Raw genomic sequence first — 13,327 nt, forward strand, 5'->3', positions numbered from 1 at the left:
CAACTGAGCAGACCCTAATTAAGAGTTGTAGGACGGGCGTAATCCTTGAGAACCATCCGTGATTGTGGTGCTCTCTCTGAAGTTGTTGATTAGCTAACTTGCTCGGGCCATCTGCTCGATCCGTGCAATAACGAGCAACCTGCGAACGCCAAAAAAAAACCCCTTCAAACTGCTTCCCCTTGGAGAATCTAATATTCCCCGCCTCCTTCTCGTTTCTTATATCCGAGTCTGGATAATCAACAGCATGGAATATGAATTTCCATGCCATTACATTAGCTCATTCCATTAATAACAAGGCGTTATTAGGATTACAGTCTCACAGCTACCATCAGCCGGGCGATCCAGGAGGTTACGAGGCAGGAGGTAAAAACCAGGAGGCCTCGTCTTCTTCCTTTCACAATTGGATTGGGGGGGGGGCTGTATTTGTCGCAAAGGGAAAGCGGAGAACGTCAGAGTGTCATGACCGAGCCATAAAGGAAGCACGGTGTACGCGATTGAGCTTCAGAGCGCGATTTACACACGCGGTACTGACAGATGCCGTCAGCCTCGTTTGATTCAGGGGGTGTGTGATCAGGGAAGCAGAACAGAAACAGAAGAGGCTGCAGGGGGATCACAGTTGAAACCCAACTGTTCATGCAGTTAGGATGTGGGCCAACTCTGTGATTCATAGCTCCTTAATGAGGCTGAGAATGACTTGGATATTGTTCCAGGGCAGGATGATAGGTTTTTTGCTGGATCGATCCAACACACTTTGATTGAACCAGGTATCCGTGGTTTATGTTCTCTACTATTTTTAGTGCACTGGCAAATGGACGTGTATGTGTGTGTGTGTATGTATGTGTATGTATATATATATATATATATATATATATATATATATATATATATATATATATATATATATATATATATATATATATATATATAATAATAAAATATATAGTGTGAGTGTGTGTGCATGGGGTTTAGGAACGCATCCCTGTAGAGCCCCTTTCCAAATCCTGTTATTAGCATGACAGTAGACTGACCTCTGTGACCTTTCAGAGACGAGCCCAATGGGTGCCACTAACCCGCCCCTCCTCCCCCCTTTTAATTCCTCCCCTTCTTCTCAATCCCGCCATCCTTCCATTCGTCGGCCCTCGTCACCTAAGCCTCCAAACCTGAAACCCCTTCCCCCCTTTTTTCTTTCAGTACTACAATGAAATGCACATTAAACCAAAGCAGCCTCTCTCTCTCTATTTCTTTAGCTCTCTCTCTCTCACTCTCTCTCTATTTCTCTCTCTCTCTCTCTATTTTTCTCTCTCTCACACACACTGACAGCACCTGCCTTGTGAGGAAAGCCACGCCCCCTCTGTCCTCTGTCAGTCATATAGAATTGCCATGACAATGCGCCTCCATTAATGTGTGTGTGTGTGTGTGTGTGTGACTCACAGAAGATAAGGACAGTAAGCTGGATACAAAAAAAAGAGCATGAGTCATCCTTTTTAACCTTTTTTATTCTTTTCTTTTCACTCTCTCTCTCTCTCTATTAAATGTCTGATGTTTTTCTTGCGTCTCGCGTACATTGAACGGTTTAGCCGAGCACCGAGGGACCGTTTAGTGAAGAGCCCTAGGAATGGCGGAAAGGGAGGGAGGGAAAGAGGGAGGGATACGGGCAGCGCAGGGGGGAACAGATGGTATAGTCGCAGTGGCACCTGGCCCAGTGTTTAATTTCAGGTGAGAGGCATAGAGACTATGGACAGAGCGAGGTGATCGAACAGACAAAGAAAGAGGAAGTGTGTGTGTGTTTTGGGAGAGTGGGGGGGTTGAGATGTAGTCTGTCTATTCTACCCACACTCTCTGCTTTCGTCTTTTCATCTCCCCCACCTATCTCTCTCTCTCTCCCTCTCTCTCGCTATCTCTCTCTCCCTGTATCCAGTTGCCATCCCAACGTGTTGTTTGCTCAGGCACGGCTCACGGCTCGTCACACACTCGGGCACAACAAAGCTCCAGGCACACGCACACACGCGCGCACACACATGCACACACACACACGTACGCATAATAGCATCCTTATGTAAATCTGTCGTGCCACTAATACCCTGGTGTATTCATCACTTTTATATACGCAGAAATATATACACCCTTCTGTACGCCGAGGATCTGATCTGAAATGAAACCGGTGGCTCTGTAAAGACATTAAAATATTCAAATATATTTTCCAATTTCCTTTTTTTTTTTTTGCTTTAGCTTTGTGTAATCACTGAACGCAGTGCTGGAAGGCTGGGCGATGTGATGATATAATTGATCATGATATACTTTTTTCATCTTTTTTATTATTATTATTGTTTTTAATAATTACAAACCGAACCGCTCTGAGTGGAAGCAGTTGAATGGGCATTTGTTTATTTCTAATTAATCTTTTTTACTTAATGTTTACAGTTTGTAATTAATAAATAAAACATATTCCTTTGTATTTTTCCCCTCTTCAGTGTTAGAGTTGAGTTTTTGTCGGCATTAAATAAAAGCATTGTGATTACGTATCACGTAGAAAGTATCATGATATTATTATTATTATTATTATTATTATTATTATTATTATTATTTTCCCCTCATATCGCTCATCTTTACACAACTAGATCCTGTCTAGATGTCAAAGTTATCCTTCGGGCCCGAGCTGTGAGCAAGAGAAAACCACAGCACGTTGGATAACCTGAGCCGTCACGTACTGTAGCTGTGTTAAATTTGTCCTCGGATCAGTTAGCGCTCCCGAGCGTTTACCCCGAGGTCAGGTTGAGGCAGGACGGACGGAGCACTGCTTCATCTAGTAGACCAGAATCTTATTTGTGCGCTCTGCCACGTGCGAGTCATGGTTCTCATCAGCGTGTGTAGAATTAACCCTGACTTAATTAACATTTAACTGCATTAGCATGCTTCATGTTCGGTCTGCTCGAGGACAGCTCTTGCTCGGAAAATGGCAGGGAAGGTCAGTTTAAGCAGTCGTATTTGTGTGTGTGTGTGGGAGCACTAGGGTGTGTGTGTCGTTTGGGGAGAATGTGATGTGCTGGTGTTGTGGGTGAGGGGAGGGCAGGTGTTGTGGCTGAATATGAGGGGGTTTGCTGTGTGTGTGAGTGTGTGTGTGTGTTTGTAGGCTTTCAGATTTGATATTTAAAGCACCACTAGGCAAATAGATACATTTCTATTTTTATCGGGTAATATCAGAAAATAAAGTTTTCTTTATTTAAAAAAAAAATAAAATAAAGAATCTGTCATTTATGCCTTTGTTGTTTATAATGTCCGGAACGGTTTGAGGTATTTATTTATTTACTTACTTATTTGTTTTAATACCATTTTTTTTTTAGTTGCAGTAAAACAAAGTGCACCTTAGCGTTAGTGTCAGTTCCGGAACGTTTAGACCGAGATAAAACGGGTTCGTTGTGGGAACGAACGAGGGGGTGAAGTGCTGGAGAACAAGGAGCGAGGCAGCGAGGTGAAAAGAGGGGTAATTAAAACGAAATTGGAGGCGTAAATGAAGGGGAGAGGGGGAAGGGGAGAAATGAATGAATGAAAATTTGACATAATGAGCTACGAGTGGTGAGGGGGGACCGGTGTGTGTGTGTGTGTGTGTGTGTGTTGAGGAGGGGGGCAGCATCTATCAGCTTAAACTCAGACATCTGTTCGGGTTTGCGTGCTGGCCTCTGGTGATTAAATTCAGATCAGATAGATCAGATCCGTTCCCAGTGTATTAAATCAATGACTCTAAAATAAAAAGACTTTTCGGGTTTTAACGTAAAGCTTTAATTCCCTCACAATTATTATTATTATTATTAATATTTAATTTTTTTTTAAATTTCCCCCTAAGTAAAGCAGTGTATAGAATTACAGTAACGTGAACGATGCCTTCTGTCAAACAAATAAATCTCACGCGTTCGGCACGTGATGAGGTCATTAATCACAGCTGTCTGGATGTCTGTGCTGTTTGATGGATACTTTAGTCGTGGTATATTTATTTTCTCTCTGTGCTGTTCTAATTCTTCACGCGAGGTTCACTTCCTGTGCGATGAAGAGGCTGTTGAACATCAGAGGAGATCGACTTGAAGTTATTGGAAAAACTGTTATACCGTTTCTGTCCGGATTTGAACAAAGCAAGCGGGATCGTGGTTAAAGGTGCAATAGTTGTTGGTCTTTTGGGGGTTTTTTTTGGAAGATGATGTAGAAAATGATTTATAAAAACACACACACACACACACATTAAGCCTTAGCTTAAAAGTGTTGAGAAAACCCGAATTCCACTTCGGAAGCTTGATCGTGATGCCAGTCATTTTCTACACCAGTGGTTCTCAGCCTTTTGTGAGCTCCTGGACTCCGAGCATATTTCCACCAATCCACAAGGGCCCCTTCACTCCACAACAATTATAGGATATATATTTAAGTCATATATATATGTCATTTATATATATATATATATATATATATATATATATATATATATATATATATATGTTAGTTTATTTTATTAATATTTAACGTTAATAATATTAACATTGCACATTTTATACTTTGAATCAAAACAATCAATAAAGCTTTTATTATTATTATTATTATTATTTGAAAAATTTTTACATTTTATTGATGTTATGGCATTTAATCTGACTCTCTGAATGATCTTTTGTTTATTTTATCTGTCAGTGCGACACGTGAACTTGTCTACCACTCGTAGGTTTCTGCGAATTATCCTTTCATTTGTAAATAACCAAATTGGTTCATTTTAAAACATATCTTAAATTGTTCTTACATTTGATGGGCGTATGATATATTTGAATATATTTTGATACATTTAACAAAGCAAAAAAAATATATATATATATATATAATTTAAACATTTAAAAACATTCCCATGGACCCCCTGCAATTACAACACGGTCCTCTAGGGGAGCACTGTTCTAGACGCTCTACTCTACAGGGTAACGCAGGCTGCATTCGCGACATTACCGTTCGGACATTACTGTCATTACTAAGTGATGACCTGGACGTTCTACTCGGAGCTGTCCACGTCCTTGGGCTCGGAATTAAATGACTCCGTCTGAGATGATGATGATGTTGGCAACTGCATACTGATGATATTGAGCCGTATCATACGTCTTTCCTTTATTTCCTGATTAATCTTTCGTTATTTAGACATTATTCATGATCGGCAATTATACAAATTATTACACCGAAATATTACGAGATAGCTACTTAACCACACTGTTTTCCGCATGACGCTGCGGCCTTGGAAAATTCCTAGTTTAGAAGTCGTAATCACGAGTATGACGAGGACGTGAGCGCTTTTTACCAGTTGGAAATCTCAGTAGTGACATGACAGCTATACTGTAGATCCAGGGGGCGGAGCTTCGTGGGACACATGGCTGGGAATCGTTCAAATGTCAAAGTAATAGTGACGTAATCTTGTGAATTATTTTATTTTTTACCTACTGCACCTTTAATCACTAAATGCGATTAAATAAATTTAAATGGTACATTTTTTTTTTAAAGTTTTTTTTTGAGACCTACATGCAAAAATATTTAAATATGTAAAATAATGCATAAATAAATGAGAAGGAATTAAGGTTTTCGTTTGACTCGCCCTCGTGTTTTTTTTAAACAAATCCGAATCATTAACAGCTGTATGAAATGTTCACTCCAGCTGTGTGACTGTTATGGGTGGCTGGTGTGAACCCTGAGGAAATAGCACAGAGTAGCAGTGTGCTTTGGCCTTTTAAGTTATTGATTATCGATGATGAGAACCTTCTGAGAACGGATAATTGATTCAGCGCTGTTGATTGGCTCAGACATCAAAGGGTTTGACCCGCTCGGGTTAGGGACGGCGAGGACATCCAGCAGGGAGCATCACGAAATCTATGGTATAGTGTTGCATGTTTTAACCCGGCCTCCATTTTGGATTCATCAGATATGGATTTCGAATGGTGTGTGTACGACATGGCTCACATCGGCATGTAATCTGTTTGGCCCGTATTGTGTAACCATAATGTGTGTGGGGGGGTTGGGGGAAGGGGAGGGGGTTGTTTACAGCATTTCGTAGCCCGATATTATTTGGGGAATTAAAGATAAATGAATGACGGTCGCTCAGAATGCCAGGATTTTTCTTCTCCCATCTTTGTTTGTGACACGGCAGGAGCACGGAGCACACGGAAAAGAGGGAAAAAAAGGGATTGGAGAAGGGGGGAGGAATAAAGAGAGAGTGTGTGTCATTGGGGGTGGGGTAGCAGGTTGATTACGGTCGCAGGGCCTGTTGCCGGGAGACGGCTGGGACGAGGGATGCTGGGTTGCTAGGGAACGAGAGTGATGCGATGACCAGAGCTGCGTGCTGATTGGATGGAGGGGGAATTAAGCTTTTGTGTAGTGGCACACATGCACACACACATGCACACACACACACACACACGCACGCACGCACACACTCACGCACACACTCACGCACACACTCATACTTTAAGATTACATGCATGCACGTGAAATTTACACACAAGTGTGTGTGTGTTTGCGTGTGCGTGTTTTGAGTCATTGCTCTTTTGACTAGCTGAGTGCTCGCTCTCACTGCACGCCCAGAATAAGAGGAACAAGATGCCAGGAAGTTTCCATTACATTATGTGTGTGTGTGTGTGTGTGTGTGTGTGTGTAGATAAAGCTTAGGGACAGGGCAGAGTAATGCGATTTGATTGAATCATCTACGGATTTAATATCCCAAATCCCAGTAAAATCTTCAGCTGTGGCACATAAGAGAGATTACGTGCATGCGCGTGGGCGTGTGTGTGTGTTCATGCGCGTGTGTGTGTATGTGTGTTCGTGCGTGCGTGCGTGCGTGTGTGTTTAGTCCAACAGGTGTCTCTGAGTTAGTTAGCTTCTCATATTCAGTTACCAGCTCCTTCATTTTCCCTTCACCTTTTCTCAACCTGTTCTCTTTTTTTCTCATCTCATCTTTTCATTTTCCTTATCTCTTTCACTCGTTCTCTCTCTCTCTCTCTCTCTCTCTCTCCATCCCTCCCCCTGTTGTCCACAGCAACCCTGTTTACCTGCTGGTGAGCCCAGATCCCTGTTGTCATGGCGACAGCCTTCTGGTTGCTGGGCCGACCTGAAGTGGCAGTATGATGATGCTCATTTGCGCTCTCTCTCTCTCTCTCTCTCTCTCTCTCATGCTGTCCTCACACACACACACACACACACACACACGCGCACACACACACACACACGTGCTGTATTCTGTAATAAGGAACTGGATGTGTATTTATTGGTTGCTTTTCCTCTGAGAGGTTTCAGTGCAGACTGATCTGGAACTCTGTGTGTGGGATATTGATTTTTTTCCCAGATTGTGCTTTTCCTTTGTAAAAATATCGCAATAAACGATTGAATTGTCCAGAGAAAACGAGCCTTTCCCCCATGTTAGGTGTGAGAGAGGAGGGGAGGACTAATATTACCAGCTGTGCAAACTGCAGCAAACACATCTGGATTTTTAACTGATTCTACAGTCATTTCTTTATATTTGTAAATATGTTCTGCCTTATTGTGTCTTTTCTCACTCTCCTTCTCCTCTCTCTCCTTCTCTCTCTCCATCTGTTCTCTCTCCTTCTCTCTCTCCTTCACTTCTCACTCTCCTTCTATTCTCTCTCCTTCTCACGCTCCTTCTCACTCTCCTTCTCTTCTCTCTCCTTCTCTTCTCTCTGTCCATCTGTTCTCTCTCCTTCTCTTCTCTCTCTCCTTCTTTTCTCTCTCCTTCTCTTCTCTCTCTCCATCTGTTCTCTCTCCTTCTCACTCTCCTTCTCTTCTCTCTCCTTCTCACTCTCCTTCTCTTCTCTCTCCTTCTCACTCTCCTTCTCTTCTCTCTCCTTCTCACTCTCCTTCTCTTCTCTCCCCTTCACTTCTCTTTCTCCTTCTCTCTCTCCTTCTCACTCTCCTTCTCTTGTCTCTCATTCTCTCTCCTTCTCTTCTTTCTCCTTCTCTTATCTCTCCTTCTCTTCTCTCTCCATCTGTTCTCTCTCCTTCTCTTCTCTCTCCTTCTCACTCTCCTTCTCTTCTCTCTCCTTCTCTCTCTCCTTCTCTTCTCTCCTTCTCTTCTCTCTCCTTCTCTTCTCTTCTCTTTCCTTCTCTTCTTTGTCCTTTTCACTCTCCTTCTCTCTACTTTTCTCTTCCCTTTCTTATCTATTCTCTTTTCTCTCCTTCTCTTCTTTTCTCTCTCCTTCTCTTCTCTTCTCTCTCCTTCTCTTCTCTTCTCTTCTCTTCTCTTCTCTTCTCTCTCTCCTTCTCTTCTCTTCTCTCTCTCCTTCTCTTCTCTTCTCTCTCTCTCCTTCTCTTCTCTTCTCTTCTCTCTCCTTCTCTTCTCTTCTCTCTCTCTCCTTCTCTTCTCTTCTCTCTCTCCTTCTCTTCTCTTCTCTTCTCTCTCCTTCTCTTCTCTTCTCTCTCTCTCCTTCTCTTCTCTTCTCTCTCTCCTTCTCTTCTCTTCTCTCCTCTCTCCTTCTCTTCTTTCTCCTTCTCTTCTCTTCTCTCTCCTTCTCTTTTCGTTTTCACGTCTCTTCATTTAACTTTTATAATGATTTTTCTAAAATTAAAGGACATTTGTACATTTTATTTTACATTTGTAAAAACCTAAATGAGTTGCTTCCAGATTTGTGATAGTTGTGTATGTATAGTTTTGTTTGTAAATATATATATTTTTATATAACGAGAGCAGTATTAATTCACTGTCAGACTGTTGGATGTAACTGGACTGAAATTCCCTAAATACGACGAAACCACATTCGAGGCCAAAGGTAAATACACAGATGTGACGCAGTGAATGAATAATAACGTCCTGTAAAGTCCAGGAAAAGGTTATTCCGTTGGAATACAGGAGGAAACGGTGTCTTAATAGGAAATAAAACCGAGCTATAGGTCATAGAGGGAAATGTATGTGGATTAAATAATGATCAATTATAATTGCTGTAAAGATAGCGAAGTGAAAGCACGATCCTCAGATTTCCATAGAATGAGTGTGATTTAAGATCTCAGGGCCACGTTCAGTTCTGCACAGGTAACTGTTGGCACATGATAGAAAACAAATCAAACTCTTTTAGTGACCGGTGCAGTGGCTTTTATGATGCTTCATGCTTCCTGTAAGTGTGTGTCTGTTTCCGCGTGAAATAAAACCTGATGTGCTGGATCAAGTGCTATTTCCTAATGTGCTGCTGCTGCGCGAGTGTGGAAGCCATTTTGTGAAATTGAGTCACATGGGCAGGAATATAACGGCGGAGTGCTGCGCTTCTGTTCAATTTCCTTTAGTCGTTCTTTTTCTTTCTTTCTTTTTGTTTCTGTCTCTGACCTGTTTACTAGGAGTTATGGGGTTAAAGCCCTTAAGTACTGAACTGAGATGCCCAAATGGACACGAAATCAAGATTTAAAAGCAGTAATGACTGAATAAGCTGCTGATCCACAGCGACTACAGAAGCATATTAATATGATCAGAGTCACGGCCGTCAGCTCCCCCATTCTCTCCTGAATATACATGCTGTGATTCCAAATACATCCAGTTCATCTGCTACGCCATTCAAACATCTCTCACTCTCTTCAATTCTCCTCCGCTCTACTCTCCTCCTCTCTACTCTCCTCCTCTCTACTCTCCTCCTCTCCTTCTCTTCTCTCCTCCGCTATACTCTCCTTCTGTTCTCTCCTCCTCTCTACTCTCCTCCGCTATACTCTCCTTCTCTTCTCTCCTCCTCTCTACTCTCCTCCGCTATACTCTCCTTCTCTTCTCTCCTCCTCTCTACTCTCCTCCGCTATACTCTCCTTCTCTTCTCTCCTCCTCTCTACTCTCCTCCGCTATACTCTCCTTCTCTTCTCTCCTCCTCTCTACTCTCCTTCTCTTCTCTCCTCCTCTATAATCTCCTCCTCTCTTCTCTCTTCCGCTATACTCTCCTTCTCTTCTCTCCTCCTCTCTACAATCCTTCTCTCCTCCTCTATAATCTCCTCCTCTATACTCTCCTCTTCTACTCTCCTCCGCTATACTCTCCTCCTCTCTACTCTCCTCTGCTATAATCTCCTCCTCTCCTCCTCTATAATCTCCTCCTCTCTACTCTCCTCCTCTATAATCTCTTTCTCTATTCCTTTATACTCTTCTCCTCTCCTCCCGTATACTCTCCTATTCTCCTCTCCTCCTCTGTACTCTCCTCCTCTATACTCTCCTCTTCTCCTCTCCTCCTCTATACTCTCCTCTTCTCCTCTCCTCCTCTGTACTCTCCTCCTCTCTACTCTCCTCCTCTCTACTCTTCTCCTCTCCTCCTGTATACTCTCCCCCTCTCTACTCTCCTCTTCTCCTCCTCTCTACTTTCCTTCTCTCTACTCTCCTCTTCTCCTCTCTGCTTCTCTCTTCCTTTCCACTCTCCTCCTCTCCTCTGTACTCTCCTCTCTACTTTCTTCCTCTGCTCCTCTCTTCTCTCCTCCTCTACTCTTCTCTCTTCCTCTCCTCTGCTCTCCTCTCCTCTCTACTCATCTCGCCTCTTCTCTCTTTTCCTCTTCTCTCTACTCTCATCTCCCCCTCTCTTCTCTCCTCCTTTTTCCTGTCCGCCTCTCTCCTCTCCTCTTCCCGCTCCTCCTCTCATCTCCTCCTCCCTCTCCTCCTCTTCTCCGCTTTACTCTCTTCTTTCCTCCTCTCCTCTCCTCCTTTCTCCTCTCCTTTCCTCTCCTCTCCTCTCCTCAGTGTGGGAATAAACACACTCTACACAAGGAAAAATAAATCACATCATTTTAAGATATGAAGAATGGATTTGGAATAAAACGGGATGATCTGGAAGCCGATCTTGGCTCTCCTGGACAACATAACTGACGTTTTAGTTACTCGTTATTTCCTATTGCTAGTTTCATGTCTTCTTTCTATCTCTTTGCTTTCTTCCTCCCACACTCCTTCCTTCTGACTCTTTTCCTTCTCTCTCTAAATCTCTCAGCACTTTAATCTGGTGAAGGGCTCTAAGCCAGATTAGTCGGCGAGTGTGCTTAATCCCATCGCTTCCCTAAATCTCACAGGGACTTGCGTTTTTTTCCTGGTGTTAACTGAACAACACACAGAGAGAGAGAGTAAAGATGAAGCGTGATGATGTGTGTGAGAGAAAGAGATATGCAGATTGTTACATGATGAGTAGCGCATAGTGTGGAAGACATGAAAAGACGTAATGTGTGTAAAAATGTGGCAGAAAGACACACACACACACACACACACACACTTATGGTATGAGATTTGGAATGAGGATTATGATGTGACTTTTGTGTGTGTGTTTGTTCCAGATGAACCGACCCATTCAGGTGAAGCCAGCAGACAGCGAGGGCCGTGGAGGTGACACACACACACACACACACACACACACACACACACACACACACGCACACCTATGTTTGTCTTACTATTCTTGTAAGGACACTCTTCTTTTCTCTCTCCTTCTCTTCTCTTCTTTTCCTCTTTTTTCTCGTCTCATTTATTCTTCTCTTCTCTTCTGTACTCTTCTCTATTTTCTTCTCTTCTCCTTTTTTCTCTACTCTTCTCTCACATTCATTTTTCTCTTCTCTCTTCTTCCTCTATCTTCTTCTCCTCGTCTCATCGTCTCTCCTCGTCTTTTCTACATTATTCTCTTCTCTCATTTATTCTTCACCTCTCTTCTTTATTCTTTTTTTTTGTCTCATTTATTCATCTTTTCATCTTGTTTATTCTTTTTGTCTCTCTTCTCTTCTTGTCTCTTCTCGTCCCAGCTTTTCTTCTTCTCTTCTTTTGTCTCTCCTCTCCTTGTGTTTGTTTTATATCGTTTAGTGCTCAGAAAGAAATAAACTATGGGCAGGCAGTATAATACAGAGACGTGTTTAAGTGAATTTTATTAAATGAATTATTGCTGTGTTGATAAAAATCTGGAATTTTCCTCATGGGGTCCAACCAAATATCCCCACAAGGTCAAAACGGTCAGATATTCCTATCGTTTTGGTAATAGTTGCATCCCAACAAGCTATCAAAACATGACCACATATATATATATATATATATATATATATATATATATATATATATATATATATATATATATATATATATATATATATATACATATACACACACACACACACACACACAAGCATGTAAATCAAAGCAGTGCATTTACCTGAATGTTCACTTAATATTTAATGTGTTAGTTCATTAGGATGCTGTATATATGCTGTCTGTAAAAGATAAGATTATGTTTACGTCAGATAACAAGAAACAACAGCGCTGTGTCAAGTCCCTGAACAATCTCTAATTATTGTTGATAAACTGACTGTAAGTGACATCATGGAAAACCTGATTGTTTCCTCTGGCCCAACAGAATGATGGAATATGTTTCCATGTGCACGTGAACACACCTTATAATAGATAAAGATGGATGGTGCTCCCTAGTGGACAAAACTAGCACAGCAGCTCAAAAGATGTATTTCAGTAATTGAATTACGTTTAATCTGTCTGAGTACTTGACAAATTTAAAATGATTTTGGAATAATGAAAAAAATGCAAAAGAGTACAATATACGCTCAACGCATTCTCATAGTCACGATATCTTCTTTTTGTTAATCTACTTGGTTTCTAATGTATAAATTCACAGAAAAAAACAAGTTCTTGGAAAGCTGTGTCATTCGGTCTTAATAATGACAATGTAGTAATAATAATAATAATGATACTTAATGATACTTAATAATAACAGTAATGCCGTACCTCTGTGCCTCCAGACAGGAAGCTGTTTGTGGGAATGCTGGGGAAGCAGCAGTCGGACACCGACGTGAGAAAGATGTTTGAGCCGTTCGGGAGTATAGAGGAGTGTACTGTGCTCAGAGGACCAGACGGAGCCAGCAAAGGTGAGCCATCAAGAAACTCTTCACTGTGTACATATATACCTTCGCTTTTATTTGTATAACCATATTCCAAATAAATAGAAGTGGAAATATTTAGGTATGTTTAAAGAGAGAAAATGATACATAGTGTAAAATATAAACTTACACTAAACAGCCAGCAAAAATAAATAAAATAATCAAATAATTAAAATATAGACCAGAATTGACAAGTATGGGGCATGGCCTAATATTCTAATGAGCTGCTTGGACATCCATTCCTCTGTCCAAAAAATCCCAGGCTGCTATCACTCAAGTACGCCGCATCTGACTTGCCTCGGAAAGCAGGAAGCCGGAGGGCATGGGCGCCTGGGGGACATGGACGTGTTTTTGTTAGCAACAAGCTACCAAGTGATGAGTGATGTATATTTACCTGCTTAAAACAGCGAACTGTATAGTCAGTGTTAAAGATTTAACGAGCGAA

At 41.7% G+C, this 13,327-nt stretch overlaps 1 protein-coding gene across 3 annotated transcripts in view; it reads left to right on the top strand.

Annotated features, from left to right (window-relative positions):
- celf3a (cugbp, Elav-like family member 3a) overlaps positions 1–13,327 on the top strand; it is a 39,735-nt gene that overhangs the window by 17,583 nt on the left and 8,825 nt on the right. For all 3 annotated transcript variants that reach the window (XM_053638494.1, XM_053638493.1, XM_053638495.1), the window contains 2 exons: positions 11,287–11,335; positions 12,745–12,870. In XM_053638494.1, coding sequence (XP_053494469.1) covers positions 11,287–11,335; positions 12,745–12,870 — 175 coding nt within the window. The remainder of the gene's footprint in view (positions 1–11,286; positions 11,336–12,744; positions 12,871–13,327) is intronic.

Source organism: Ictalurus furcatus, chromosome 12 (genome assembly GCF_023375685.1).
Source record: "Ictalurus furcatus strain D&B chromosome 12, Billie_1.0, whole genome shotgun sequence".
NCBI classification, from domain to species: domain Eukaryota; kingdom Metazoa; phylum Chordata; class Actinopteri; order Siluriformes; family Ictaluridae; genus Ictalurus; species Ictalurus furcatus.